Source organism: Pygocentrus nattereri, chromosome 2 (assembly GCF_015220715.1).
Source record: "Pygocentrus nattereri isolate fPygNat1 chromosome 2, fPygNat1.pri, whole genome shotgun sequence".
Lineage (NCBI taxonomy): Eukaryota > Metazoa > Chordata > Actinopteri > Characiformes > Serrasalmidae > Pygocentrus > Pygocentrus nattereri.
In genome coordinates, this window is record NC_051212.1 from 14,439,696 (window position 1) to 14,455,730 (window position 16,035).

The following is a 16,035-nucleotide window of genomic DNA, read 5'->3' on the forward strand; positions in this document are numbered from 1 at the left end:
TTATTAATTTCCTTACTCGCTCAGAGTTGTGCTGTTTGCAAAGTATTTCAGTAACTGTAATAGTAGCATCTGCTCTATCAGTGTTATCCTGTATTATTGTGTATTGTTTTCCATTTAAATGTGTGTAGTTTTCTTTATAGTGATTGCACATTGCAATCTCCTAGCAACACCCAAGCAACCACTTGTCAACATTTTAGCTACCACCTCAGATACCAAACACTTTGCAACACCATAGCAATCATGTGGCAGCAGCTTAACAACCACCTGTAATACCATAGCAACCACCCCGAACACCATGCCAAGCACCTAGCAACACATTAGCAACTACCTTGATCTTGAACTGTCAAGTCACAAAGAAAATATGTTGCATGCAACTTACAACCTTCAACTACAGACGTGCATTTTCACATCAAAGTACGCTGGTCATCAAAATCTGTTGATGTCTGTGAGTTCAGTTGTGCAGAGATTATCAGCGTTTACAGTACAGAGAACAACTGAACGTTCACAACAAGTTAGGAGTGAAATAGTCCACAGAGGCAACACCATTCGAGAACATATGAAATGCCCATACAGGTTCTGAGTGGTAGGTACTACTACCAAAATAAGGATACTAAACATATTTAATATCAGGCCTCATACATTTGGAGTAGATACATCAATGGAATAGAAAGAACAATAATTCTGCTGTAATTATTAAAATTTATTAAAAATCAAAAGCAAACGGTACAGAATCACACTTCAGTTATGTCTAGCCTTCAAACGAAAGGAGATATGACTGAAAAAAGATACTACAGATGATAAAATACCACGACAACAACTACAAAAACAATTATAAAAGAAAAATACATCTTAATAAATGAATAAACTCTTAGCTTAGATAAAACATGCGAACTGTTCCAATGTGATTATATTTTAAAAGGAGATAAATTAAACTACATCAACACTACTCTTGCATATTTATGATGAAAGTACAATGTTTATTACACTATAACAATAAAATATTCTGTGCTTAAGCAAGCCAGTATCAACTGTTTATAAAGACAGAACTGAAAAATAAAAATATTAATAGTGACAAACAAATGAAGACGTGCAAAAATATTCATTAAGCATGAACCTGATTTATTGTGAATAAGAGAGAAAGAGGTTTAAAACACACAGTTGAATAATTCTAATGTAAAACTCATGACACTCATCATCATGCTCCAGCTTCTGTCACTGCTTGTTCTCCTCATCAGGTCTAGCTGTGAAATACACAGTGATGGACATTACTAATGAGTCAAAGCTCAAGTTCATATATTAATAGGGAATATTAGCTAATATTGAAAGGTCCATCTGAGTGTGTTTGTTATAAGTGACCCACAGGAAGACTGTGAGTTCTCACCTTGAGCTCTGTAGCATTTGACCCCCAACACAATGGTCACCAGCAGATACGGAGACACTGCCATTAAACTACTGAGCAGACTGAAGACGGAGAACGAAGCTCCTGAAACACAATGAAATAACTGCAGTGTTGTAAGTGTTGGACGGATGATATTATAAAATAATAAAAAACAAATAAATACAAATAAATAATTGAAATGCTTTCTGTTAAAATCAGCAAACCTCTGACTGAGATCCAGCTCTGTGGAGACTCTCCTTTCTCTGGGTGTTTACAGTGGTAGAGACCTTCATCTGACTTTGAGACAGTACGGATGGTCATCTCTCCTGTAGTCTGAGTCTGGAGGAGTGATCCATCTTTATAGAACTCAGCTGTGAGGTTTGAGGGCTTTGGGTCACGATATAAACAGCGCAGAGTCAGAGGATCTCCCTCAGTCACAGAATGGACAGGACTGTCCAGAATCACAGAACCATCTGCAGGACAGAGTAAGAACAACACTGAAGAAAGAATTTGTAGAGAATACAGGAACTATAACTCAGAGATCTCTGTACTGACAGATCTAAATATGTAAATGTGGGATTGATACAAATTCTTTATGTATTTTCACACAGTAAAATTTTCAGTAGAAAAAGGTTTTCAGTAGTTTAGTCCTGGAGTAACTTCCTCTTTTACTGGTACTACTCTGTCATTTTACTTCCATCTGGATGGCCTTTAAACTGAAAAAAGTTGCTTAAAGGTTGCTTTAAATTTACTTGATTCAAATGTGAACATCCACATTATTATAATACATTACATCAATATATTTAATGTGTATAAGTACTTAGGCTGATGTAATGTATTTCATTTGTGTGAAAACAATGTCCAACTCATCAATGGCCTCATTCAATATTCAAGTTTGGTTTATATTCATATGTATTTAGAATAGAGGGCATTCAAAAATCCAATTAAATGTATTCACTAGAGCAGCATGCTTCTACGTATTGAAGTATAAGTGTAAATAGAAGTGCACAGGGGGCAACAGGGGAAGGAGACACACACAAGAGGGGTATTGCACATACTAGACAAATACACCAGACAACAAGTAACAATAAATAAAAAAGTGTCACCAAACATCCAGATGACTGTCAGAGAAGAATGAGATAGAGGGCAGTAGTTGCACTGACATTACACTGTGTAGTTAAGTGTAGTACTATGTAGAGAAATACAGGAGATCAATGTAAGAGATCAAAAGAGGGGAAATACAAACAGTAAACTATTGAACACTACAGTGTAAAGCTGCAATATATACACACTTTCCCAGAACAGTTATATTTATGAGATACATCTTATAGAATTTTCTAGATAAACCGTGATACAAAATGTCCCTGTGCTGTGGGAAAAGGTGCAAGACGCAATATATTCAATATAAATATAAATAGGGAGTACAGGGCCAATCAGTGTTAGCTGATGGGTGATGCACACTGTGCTGCTTTGAAAGTTCTTGCCAGAGGGAAGTCAGAAGAAAATAACATCAGCTGGGAGAGACGCATCCAAGATGAGAGACTGAGCCCTCGCTCAGCCTGGGAATGCATGAATGTCCTGATGATGTGTGAGATCAACGCCTGTGGTTTTGGAAAAAGTTCTGACAGTTCTTTGATCATTTTAGTCCTCTATTTAGTCTCCTAGTGTGCGTATCCATATTAAACACTTCCTGAATTGGGAAACAGTGGATACTCAATCATTTGTTGATCCTGGGTGGTAGAACTTTCTACACTAGCAGCACGTTGGCAGGAGGAGAAAGAAAATCCAGAAAATCAGTGAAGCGGGATCCCACAGGCTGATTAAAGGGCTGATTACAATGGCAGCTGATAAAACATTGTGTATAGTCCGGGGTCGGGCACTTCAATCAGATTTGGTGTTCTGGGTGCGTCTGCCTGTTACTAAGTGACAGCAGCGTCATAACTGTCAGTAAGTTGTGCTAAATATTGTTTTGATATGTAGAGGCAGAAAGTTCTGTGATTTTCATTAACTAGCAAGTGTGGTGCTACCAGAAATAAACTAAACTACACTGTTTCATAAACAAAAACACAGCTACTGCCCAAATGAATGTAATGTTTTAAATAGGTTGCTTTAGGTGCATAAAATTTGGGACGGTATTAAATAAAGAGGGTAAGGCAGGTGTAAACCTCACAACACACGGGTAACAGAGTTTCAGAGATGAGCCAAAATAAAAAGATACGGTTTCTTTCTGAGCAATTTATTTTCCAATTATCTAACTTATCTAATTATCTAGTTATTTAAATTGTTCTTGTTTGTTTTTTTGCAAACAGCTGAAACATATTTTTTTCTAATAAACCTAATTTGTAAAGGGGCTGAATAATAATAATCATTTTGATTGTGATTGTACATGCAGGCTGTTCATATTTCATATTTACCACTATATCACTGTCAACATTACATTAAAACATGTGTAGCTTCACTGGTGGTTTAGGACAGAACATTAAACTGCTGTAATTCTGACCGCTGGTTCCCGTCACCACCACTGTAAAGACATAATAAGTGATTAAGTTTTTCTCTAATGCATCATTCCACATCAAAACATTCTGACTCTGTTCACATCTGAATGACTAAATTACGCCAGAATCAGAATAATATAAAAATATATAGTATAATTCTCCTTTTAGGCAGCGAGTCAGTCAAACCAAAACTAGCCATGTGACACTTTATACATTCCTGTTCACACAGCAGGCTTGATCTGAAGTTCCCACACAGCCTTAATAAAACTTTTAAATGTTAAAGGTGAACTGATCATGAAGCTCTGTATATTAAACCTCTGCTGTCTGCATCCAGGTTATAGTCCATGTTTAGCACCAGATCAGTAGCAGAAAGTTTTCTACTCACCAGTGACGTTTATCCAGAGAGCATCACTGTAGTGAGTGTAGTAGACTGGGGTTCCTCTCCCAGCTCTGCACCAGTACTGTCCTCCATCAGAGACACTGACTGAGCTGATGGTGTAGGAGTGTGTTTCAGTCTTGGTCTCGTTCTCAGGGCTCTGTGTGTGTTTGGACCAGTAAAACCTCCATCCAGCAGACTGATCCAGCTTACAGTACAGAACCACTGGATTTCCTATCGGTGCGGCTCCTTTATGGCTTGATGTGAGTTCAGGTTTAGGTGTTTCTGCAGTTGGAGATGAAGCACACAGTTCAGACTAAACTCCCACCCTAAACACTCAATTTATCTACCAAACAAATCAGTTTGTTGTCACAAATCCACTTTTCCCAGAGTTCAGTTAAAGATTGAAACCCCATGCTAAAGTAACACACAGAAAGCTTTAAGAACAGAAAAATGTCCAAACCTCTGACAGAAGCCACTAAACACACCTTACATATAAAAATACAGACAGTCCTGAAGGGGAAGACGACAAAAAAGAGAGTTGCTGAAGTTTCATCCACAGTTTTTTCTACTTCTGAGGTGCACTAGACAGGTAAGGTATGATAAAGAACTGGCTAACACGTTTAACCAGCAGCAGCAGCTGTTTTTTCCCTCACCCATCAGGAATCAAGGGAAATAGTTTTCACCAGGTCTCTGAAAGGTGAGGGGAAAAACAGCCACGCCCTGCTGATCAAAGCTGGTCTATAGTGCTAATTGTAGCCACAGTTGTAGCTCACAGTGATTTCTTTCACTTAGTCCTCAAAAGAGAAAGAGGAAAAAACGCGGCTTCCCTGCTGGCCAGAGATAGCATAGCATGCTAAGTGTTAGCTAATATTTTATTATACTGTTCTGAGTTTTTAGGTTTTTGAGATTGTAGAAAAACATTCGGCTGTTTTTGGTTTGTGTGATGGACCTGCGACCTGTCCAGGGCGTATCCTGCCTTCCACCCGATGACAGCAGGTAAAGGCTCCAGATACCAGGGTGTTTGGCAGGTGGTCAGTCGTTCAGGAGGAAGATTCAATATGAAGTTTAAAATATTCAGATGCACCTCTGAGGCTTGTTCACCTGTTTCATCGACTCGTCTTCAACTCCTCATGTACTGTCGCTCTTCACAACCACACATGCTGCGTTTTAGCGATGCACACTAGACAAGTGGTCACACTAGAGATGCAGGCAGAAATAAATAGTCCTATACTCTCTCAGAGCGGTACGACACTGTCACTGGGGCAGGACCCTTTTTCTCACTGTGGTGGGACCCTCAGGGGTACATCTCAGTAGCTTAGTCAGGGAACATAACTGAACCATAATCCACTGAAATGATATTTTCTAAGTTGTCCTGACTCCACACTCCCCGCCTCGCCTGCAGGCTTTTTATTTCAGTGTTCTGTTTTAAAACATCGGTTTATAAAAAGGTCCAAATGAGGTTTTCTGAGGTTTGTCTCCCCTTGATAAATCCAGTCTTATCCGTACTTATTAGTGAGGAGATAACAGACTCCAGTCTAATGGATCGCGCTTTACTGATTATGTTTTATCTCAGAATTAATGAAATTGGCTGATAATTAGAGCAGTCAGTAGCATGTTTATGTGGTTTTAGAATCAGTGTAATGAGGGCTGTATTGATGTGTTGGGGTGTAACTGCTTTCTGATAAATCTCAGAAATTGGAGGTGAGGAGGGAGTCACGTGACGCAATCTGAGAAATGGCCGCTTAGGGGGAGACCTCCGTGCACCATTGCAACTTTTGCTCAGAATTTCGACATTACGGCTCTCAGATTACATTTATCTCCTCTCTGAGTGAGTCAAGCAGCTATTCGACCTACAGTTGCTGGATAAAATGGCATCTAAACGCGTCAGTCCACCTAAAACCAGGCAACGTGATAACGCTAAAGATGGCGCGGGCGACCGAGAAGAGATTGCTAGCATACACGAGCTTCTCAATATAGTGGAGCTGCAGGAAAGATCCCGCCGCAACAATCTGCGATTTCAGGGTTTTCCAGAGCATTGCGAAGGGAGAGGCCCAGCAGAATTCCTGTGGGATGTGATTCCTGAGATGCTCGGCTTGGAGTTCCCGTGTGGGCTCGTGGTGGAGCGATGTCACCGCTTGGCAGCCGCTCGTATGGGGAGCAACAGGCCGGAGAGAATTCCCATCACCCGGTTCCTTAACTGGGAGGACAAGGAGTCAGTACCCAACGCGGCGAGGGAAAAGGGTGAAATCCGCTGGAATGGCAACCTCATCCGGATCTTCCAGGACTATTCAAAGGAAACGGTGTCTTTGCGGCAAAGTGTTGAGAATGCAAGAGGCCGCAGGAAAGCTTTCAAACTGAAATACCCGGCGGTTCTCTGTATCGCTACGGGGGGCGGAGGAGAGCGGCGTTTTGAGAGTGCTCGCACCGCGCTGAGCTTCATTTCAGCCCTACAGCCGGTGGCCGAGCCCCCACCTGATGGCGCATTGTACCGCGGGAGTCCTGGACTTGATGTAGGCCAGATTGGCCGTTAAACATGGCTTAGCAACAGAGAACTTGAAGGTAATGTAAATATTGTTACGGACAGGTTTTATGTGCGTTACTGCTTAAGAGCGCCGCTCTTAACCACCCACTTCGTTGTTTATACATAGTTTACGTGAATTTTGGTCTCTTGTAAATGTAAACCGCTTTTCTAGATACTTGCGCATGTGCAGAAGTGAGTTACTGATTGAACGGTTGTTATGGATCCCGCTCTGTTGGTTGTCTGGACAATATTAATCACTAAGCTCCTTTGCTCGCTTACATTAATAATGTCCTTGTCGATGCTCTCAGGTTACAATGAGACCCACGTCCTGTCACGTCGTTTAGGGAGCCGTTTAGTCGAGTTACAGAGACTGTTTAAAGTTCGCTGTTGTGATGGTGACACTGCCCTTCTCGCTGCCACAGGCTTGCAGATCACGGACCTAGTTGGTGTGTTTTCGGGGCGCCAGGAGAGTGGAAGCCCATTTGTTTTATTTACATCATCTTGTTTTGTTTTTTCAGTTTGGTTGTTTGTTTTTCTGTTTTTACCCCAGTCATTGCTACTCCTTTTATTAGTGCCAGTGTATCTATTCATTCAAAGGATAAATACGATCTTGGGGATTTGGTCATTTTACATACTGAGCTAAATTTGGAAGATGATGGACAGGTGGTCACCATACTGCTGTAATGTCAAATTTAATGTCAGCTACATTAGGAAATACACAGAGTTTGAGCAGAACCACATGGAACGTGAAAGGGTTAAATCACAATATTACAAGATGAAAAGTAATGTCTTTCTTGAAATCAAGAAATTATGATGTGGTCTTTTTGCAAGAAACACATCTCACAGACAAGGAGTGTAAGAGGCTTTGTAGAGACTGGGTGGGCAATGTTCTTTCTTGTGAAGGTTCAACCAAGAGCCGGGGGGGTGGCAATTCTCATCAATAAACATTTACAATTTCAATGTAAAAAAGAATTTAAAGATAGAAAGGGTAGAATTTTAATTGTTCAGGCAGAAATCCAGGGACAAACATTAATATTAGCAAATATCTAAGCACCTAATTTGGATGAGCCATTTTTTTTGGAGACCTAGAGTGCAGTATGAATAGAATGGGTAATCACCCAGTCATTCTAGGGGGGGATTTCAATCAGGTCTTGGACGTAGTGCTCGATCGGAGTAGACCATCCACTTCCCAACCCCGGAGATCAAAGCAGGTTCTTGAAAATCTATGCGAAGCTTTAGGTTTGGTGGATATATGGCGCACTTTGAGTCCTACATTAAGGGACTACACATTTTTTTCCTCCCCACTTCAAACCTTTTCAAGAATTGATTTCTTCCTCATATCCAAAACATTAATGCCTGCAATTTTATCTTGTAAAATTGGGAATATAATAATCTCAGATCATGCCTGCGTGACACTTTATATGCAACCATTCACCCAAACAATAAAATCTCATCGGTGGAGGCTAAACTCAAGTCTGCTGATGGATGAAGCATTTAGAACAGCACTTAATGCTGAGATTAAGATGTATTCAGAAACTAACCTGCCTACGGCATCAACTGCGGCTGTGGCTTGGGAAGCACTAAGGCCTTTTTGAGGGGACACATAATCCAACACTGTGCTTACAAAAAAAAGAATAGAACTGCAAGACAGTTGGAATTAGAGCAGAGAATCAGTGTCGCAGAAGATAAATTCAAAATAGACCTGTCGAATGAGTCCCTACTCAAACTGGTACAACTAAAATATGAGTTTAATACTCTTCTCTCACAAAAAGTGGAATTCTCTCTTTTCAGAGCCAGGCAGAGGTATTTTGAGGAAGGAGATAAGGCTGGCAGACTACTTGCCAGCTACATAAAAAAACAGGAATCTTTAAGCACAATTTCCAGTATAAGAGATCTAGGTGGGGAATTAAAAACCTCTACAAAAGAGATTAATGAATCATTTTATCATTTCTATAAAAACCTTTACAGTACAGAGTTGGCGGTGGATGACGGTGAGATTGAATCCTTTCTTGACAAACTTAGTTTACCAGTATTCTCAACAGACCAGAAAGAGGAGCTTGACAAACCCGTATTTGAGGAGGAAATTGTAGATGCGATCACACTTTTAACCACCGGCAAATCACCTGGCCCAGACGGGTTTACAGTAGAATTTTACAAAATGTATTGTAAGGAATTAACCCCGTACTTACTGAATATGTATGAAGAATCTTTTGCAAATGGTTCTCTTCCGCCAACTCTGTCTGAAGCATTGATCTCTCTCATCCTCAAGAAGGGTAAAGACCCCCATAACTGTCAGAGCTATCGACCAATTTCTCTTATTAACTGTGATGCAAAAATTCTAGATAAGGTCTTAGCAAAGAGATTAGATAAAGTAGTGGAGACACTGGTACATCCTGACCAGGTTGGCTTTATCCATCAGCGCAACTCTACAGATAATATCAGAAGGTTCATTGACATCATGTGGCATGTTCAGAATGACCAGGAACCTATAGCTGCTCTGTCATTAGACGCAGAGAAGGCATTTGACCGGGTAGAGTGGCGCTATCTTTTGCTGACCCTGAAAGCTTTTGGATTTGGAGATGTCTTCATAAAGTGGATTCATATCTTGTACACAGGGCCCAAAGCCGCTGTTGTTACAAACAGGCTTATTTCACCATATTTTAGGCTACAAAGAGGAGTGCGCCAAGGATCGCCTTTATCCCCCCTTGTATTTTCTTTGGCATTAGAGCCTCTTGCGGTAGCTGTAAGACTGAATCCAGACTTCCCTGGTGTTCAGATAGGCCAAAAGACCCATAAAATAATGCTGTACGCAGATGACATCTTAACATTTATTTCTAACCCCGAAAGATCGGTGAATTCTCTCTTAACAACTATTGATTCATTTTCCAAACTATCAGGGTATAAAATAAATTGGTCTAAATGTGAAGCCCCCCCCTGACATCTTATTGCCCTAAAACAGCATTCTCTTCACGATTTCTATGGCCTCAGAAAGGAATAACATATCTCGGTGTCCTGTTCCCCCCAAATTTGTCTGATCTGAGTAGGGTTAACGTAGAACCTCTTCTGGATCATTTTAAAGCGGAAATAGACAGGTGGTCCCCACTCTATCTCTCATTGTGGGGAAAGGCCAATGTCCTTAAAATGAATGTTGCCCCAAAATTTAACTACATTATTCAGGCTCTATCAATCTCCAATCCTTTGAAATATTTTCATCATTTTGAGAAGCTTTGTAATGTTTTTCTTTGGAATGGTAAACGGCCTCGTATACGCCTGAGTAAATTACAAAAACCAGTGGATCAGGGAGGGCTGGGCATACCTAATCTCCTGCTCTACCACTATGCTTTTTGCTTGAGACACTTGGTGTGATGGTCACTTCCCCCTGAAAGAGCTCCACCTTGGTTCGATATAGAGAGCCATGTATGCCACCCCCTTCCTGTTATTAGTTGTCCTTCTGTTGTGAAGTCAGATCACCCAGTCATTTCACATCTTCAGTGGGTATGGTGCAAAGTCTCAAAGCTGGTTGGATTCAGTCCATTTTTGAACAACCTTTCCAGCATATGGTCAAATCCTAAATTATGTATTGGCAAGTCTCCGTTTCTGTGGAAGGTTTGGGTACTGCAGGGCATTCATATGGTGGAGGACCTACATGTAGGGGATTCTCTTAAATCCTTTGAGCATCTCCAGCATGAATATGGACTTCCCCTTAACCAGAGTTGGCGGTATCTCCAAATTTGCAGTCTTTGCTTACACGTGTTTGGGGCTGGTACACAACCCCCACAGGCAAAGGATCAAAAACATTTCTTTAATTTGCTCGGCCTTGGTCATGAAGCATCTAGGTATTACTATATTCTGCTACAGAAGTCCATCAAACACTCTTCGCTAAAACCAGCATGGGAAAAAGATTTAAATGTTACATTCAATGATAATGATTGGTTAAATATTCTAAGGAAATCAAAGAAAATGTCCAGAGAACTTAGAACTAGGCTTGTACAGTTTCAAATTATTAATCGCTTTTATTGGACACCCAGTAAGTTATTCAGAGCAAACTTGAAAGACTGCCCTATTTGCTGGAGGTGTTCTTTGGAAGGTACACTAATTCACTGTATGTGGGATTGTTCGGTAATTCAGGACTTTTGGCTGCAGCTACACAGAACCATCGAAATGATAATCGGGGTACAGTATCCCTATCTACCCAGCCTATATGTTTTGGGGATCCAGGCCCTTTGATTTCCATGACTGTTTATTACTGTGATTGGATCCAGACAGCTCTTATGGTAGGCAGGAGGCTACTATTGAGACACTGGAAGTCGTCTCAGGCTCCCACCTTAAGTGAATGGTACGAGTTATTAAATAGTGGCCTCCTATGAAAGACTCTCTTTCAGGTTGATAGGGACACCTAATCAGTATTTTAAGAAGTGGCAGAAATTCCTCGGTCATATTGGTTCAGACTCAGCAAACCCCACCTCATAGCGCACACCTGTCCAAATGATCCAGTCACATCTGTTAAAGTAGTAGCACTACATATATACCCTCCTTTTATTTATTTTTATTTATTTGTTGGTTTGTTTTATTATTATTATTATTATTATTACTATTTTTTCTTTTTGTTTTGAAAATAAACAATGTTGTACATCTTTGATATTGTAATTATAATAATAACATACTGTAACTTTCTTTTCCCTGCTCCTGACTTTGTGATATTTACTACTGTTTATTCTGAGGCTTTGTAAATTGTGTTAATTATAAAATGTTCAATAAAATACTGATCATATATAAGATAAGTGACCGAAAACGTTTATAAAATTCAGCTGGGAATCCATCTGGTCCATGTGATTTCTGATTTGGCATTTGATAGAGAGCTTTAAAGGGGTTTGTCTAATGATTCTGCCTGTTTTTTCATTAGTTTAGGAAGAGACACTCCTTAAAAAACGGTCCTCATTAATTTGAATAAAACTCTCCATTCCTGTTTCAAAATATCTTTCAAAGTCTTCATCTGTAAGTAGAGCGGTGTTAAAGCACCTTCATGGAGGGGGTAGAGCTTTATGTTCTACAAGAAAAGAAATGTTAATAGGAGCATGATCTGAGATGATGCTGCTAATGTCAGAGTCAATTATTCTGTGTGAAATGGAATTATTAGTTAGGATGATTTATGGTGTGGGGAGTAATATGTAAATTATTAGGGTTCTGTGATCTTCAAATATCCACCAGTCCAAAATCTAACATGTATTGTTTGAGTGACTGATTGTACCAGTATGTGCTGATGAGAAATTCACACATGCATTTGAGACTATATTAAAATCCCCACCAAGAATAAGGGAGGAATTAGGAAATTTAGATCTCTCTGTGAAAAGTAAATGGAAGAATGCTGGAGAGTCTGTATTAGGACCATAAATATTAGCGAAGGTTAGACTGTCCTTGACTATGGTTCCATTAATGATAATGTAACGGCTGTCGGCATCTATTAAAGTTGAGCTGTTTCTCAGAGCAGTTCCTCAGCATCTTTATCCACATGCCAGTGGCCTTTGCCTCAGTAAATGGGTAGTGCTACTCCTGAAAAAATAATAAATAAAAACAAGAACACACGCTGCGTTCATCTTGTCCTGTTTAATAAATACGCTGATAAATAGTCTATATAAAATCAGTCATTTGTATGAGTACATCTGTAGCTAACATGAGCTGCTTTCTTCAACTCTGTGCCACAACAACAGCACAAAGAGTCTATATTCATTATTATCATTCAAATTACGAACTGATGCTGACGTCACCGCTCAATGACGTCAGGCTAGTTGGTTTGAGCTGGGTCTGCTAATGGTCTGATATGTGTTTCATGTCTGTAGCTTCATCTGTTTAAAGTTAAGCGGTGCATTTCCAATCAATTTAAAATAAAATCTAGATTATAAATTCCAATGAAATGTGAATGAAATACTTTTGATGTCCAAAGAAATGCGTTTGGTGTGAAAGATGCTGTCAGTTATACACTGTGTGCACAATTATTAGGCAAGTGAGTATTTTGAAAATGTATCATTTTTAGGCATATTTTCTAACTCCAAGCTGGATAAACTTGAATGCTTAATGGATTTAAGCATAGCAGGTGATGTGTATCTGTGTAATGAGGGAGGGTGTGGCCTAAGGAGGTCAACACCCTGTATCAAGGTGTGCATAATTATTAGGCAGCTTTTTTCTTCAGGCAAAATGGGCCAAAAAAGAGATTGAACTGACTCTGAAAAGTTAAAAATTACCAAAAGTCTCTCAGAGGGATGCAGAACTCTTGAAATTGCTAAGATATTGGGGCGAGATCACAGAACCATCAAACGTTTTGTTGCAAATAGTCAACAGGGTCGCAAGAAACGTGCTGAGAAAAAAAGACGCAAATTAACTGGCAAGGATTTGAGAAGAATCAAGCGTGAAGCTACCAGGAACCCATTATCTTCCAGTTCTGTCATATTCCAGAACTGCAACCTACCTGGAGTACCAAGAAGTACAAGATGTTTAGCACTCAGAGACGTGGCCAAGGTAAGGAAGGCTGAAACCTGACCACCACTGAACAGGACACATAAGCTGAAGTGTCTAGACTGGTCCAAGAAGAATCTGAAGACAGATTTTTCAAAGGTTTTATGGACTGATGAAATGAGAGCGACTCTTGAACGATCAGATGGATGGGCCCGTGGCTGGATCAGTAACGGGACAGAGCTCCACTTCGAGTCAGACCCTAGCAAGGTGGAGGTGGGGTACTGGAATGGGCTGGTATTATTAAAGATGAGCTGGTTGAACCTTTTCATGTTGAAGATTAGCTCAAAATCAACTCCCAAGCCTACTGCCAGTTTTTAGAAGACACTTTCTTTAAGCAGTGGTACAGAAAGAATCTGCATCTTTCAAAAAGACGATTTTTATGCAGGACATGCTCCATCACATGCATCCAAGTACTCCTCTGCATGGCTCGCCAGTAAAGGCATTAAAGATGAAAAACTTATGACGTGGCCCCCTTCCTCACCTGACCTGAACCCAACTGAGAACTTGTGGGCAATTCTTAAACGGGAGATTTACAGTGAAGGAAAACAGGACACCTCTCTGAACAGGGTCTGGGAGGCTGTGGTTGCTGCTGCACAAAAATTTGATCGTCAACAGATCAAGAAACTGACAGACTCCATGAATGGAAGGCTTATCACTGTTATTGAAAAGAAGGGGGGCTATATGGGTCACTAATTTATTTTTTTTATTTCTTAGAAATGTTCGTTGGAAAGCTTAGAGTTGTTTGTTTATAATTCTCACTTGAACAGATGAAAATAAAAAGGTGAGATGGGAAAATGTGTGTTTTTCATTTAGCTGCGTAATAATTCTGCACCATTATAGTTGCCCAGTAAATGTGCACATATAGATATTCTCCTAAGAAACCCAAAACTTCACTTTCCATCCATCCATTTTCTAAGCCGCTTCTCCATCAGGGTCGCGGGGGGGATGCTGGAGCCTATCCCAGCAGTCATCAGGCGGAAGGCAGGATACACCCTGGACAGGTCGCCAGTCCATCGCAGGGCAGACAGACAGACACAGACAGTCACTCACACCTAGGGGCATGTCCAATTGACCTGACTTCACTTTATTTTTCTTAAACAGGTTTATTAAAATTTTGGATTAACCGAGAGCGCTGTAGTTGGTCATTAATAAAAATAATCCTCAAAAATAAGACTTGCCTAATAATTGTGCACAGTGTACACAATTCACTGTCTTGTGAATAAACTGCATGTGTAACATTTAGAAGCAGAGCATTAAAAGCAGTTCAGTGTTTCAAAGTAATAACAGCAGAAAGACTTTGTGACTGAGACGTTACTCACCTGATACAGTCAGTGTAACAGCATCACTGGTCTCTGAGTAACGCGGCTGTGTTGACTGTCTTCCTTTACAGGTATAAACTCCTCTATGAGACGCAGCAACGTTAGAAATGGTGTATTCATTCCTCTGTTGAGCTTCACTGAGAGGTTTACTATTCTTAAACCAGTAATACTGCCAATGATGTCCACTTCCTATATCACACGTGAGAGTGACTGTCTCTCCGATGAACACAGGATCAGCTGGGTGTATTGTCACTGTAGCTTTTGGTCTCGCTGTAAAAACAGGACGAATAATTTAGAAACTTTTGGAACTTAAATATGAAATCAGAAGATGTGAGTTTTGAAAATAGTTATTGAATAATGGGATAAGTGAACATGAAATTACAGGAAATGCCTCCTCTATTTATTCTAAAGTCAAATTTGTGGCAAGAAAACAGACGAACCTGTAACTGTGATCATGGCTGGAGCACTGCGATGTGTGTTGTAGACGTTGTAGTAGACATGGCGTTTCTTACTGTTGTCGTAGTCGTAGCCGTCATAGCGCTGGTAACTGTAGTCGAAGTAGTTTTTCCTGCGTGCTGCACATTTAAACTCTGTTCTTCCTTTGTCAGACACTGTTACTCTGACTGTGTTGGTCTCTTTACCTACAGGACTCTGAGGCTGTAATGGCTGAGAGTCTTTGTACCAGAGAAACTCCCATCCAGTAGACTCCACCTCACAGGTCAGAGTAACTGTGTCTCCAGTGTAGACAGAGCTCTGAGGATCCACCCTCACAGTCGGTGTGGGTTTTCCTGTTGGTATGAAATGATGAATCAGAGCCGCTTTTCATTTTACAACACAAGCAGTAGTTCAATCGTCTTATACACTGTATTTTATTAATGAGTCTTTAAATCTGCTGTCATTGTTTCTGAATGGGCTGCACCAACAAAGGTTAAACTTTAGCTCCTCACTGAACAGGAGTGTGAAGTTATATATACAGCATTACTAAAGCATTACTTCTTTATGGGTTCCTGATGTTTGTAGCCTTCAAAGTAAAGTGGTGAATTATTTCTTTCCTTCTTTTTCACTGTTTGGTTACTGATGAAATAATTAGTGAACACCGTTAAATAATGTTTTTATTTAGAAAAGTATCTTTACGTGTAACACATGAATGAATCTACATTCATAGACTGTAATGAGGTGTTAAAGGCAGATCCACAGTGAGGGCAAACAGTACCTTCCCTAAAAAATCTCCATTCTTTACTTCAAAACTGAGTAGAAGTGCTAAAGCACACTCCTGGTAAGTGCAGCTTATGTGTACTCTAGCGTCTTTGTGTGTGGCTAACATGTTTCCTCACAGCTGGTGTGCTGGCTCACTGTTAGCGGGTTAGCTTGTGGCTACTGTGTAAGCTCAAGGCTAGCAGGCTGTGAGTAATTCAGATTAGTTTGGATAGTTT

At 40.2% G+C, this 16,035-nt stretch overlaps 1 protein-coding gene across 1 annotated transcript in view; it reads right to left on the reverse strand.

Annotated features, from left to right (window-relative positions):
• Positions 1–689: 689 nt before the first annotated feature.
• The window catches only part of LOC108415343 (carcinoembryonic antigen-related cell adhesion molecule 5-like), a 653,433-nt gene continuing 638,087 nt past the window's right edge, over positions 690–16,035 (reverse strand). The window contains exons 11-15 of the mRNA XM_037547406.1: positions 15,043–15,390; positions 14,603–14,872; positions 4,259–4,534; positions 1,603–1,851; positions 690–1,483 (exon numbers count right to left, since the gene is read on the reverse strand). Coding sequence (XP_037403303.1) covers positions 1,314–1,483; positions 1,603–1,851; positions 4,259–4,534; positions 14,603–14,872; positions 15,043–15,390 — 1,313 coding nt within the window. The 3' untranslated portion in view covers positions 690–1,313. The remainder of the gene's footprint in view (positions 1,484–1,602; positions 1,852–4,258; positions 4,535–14,602; positions 14,873–15,042; positions 15,391–16,035) is intronic.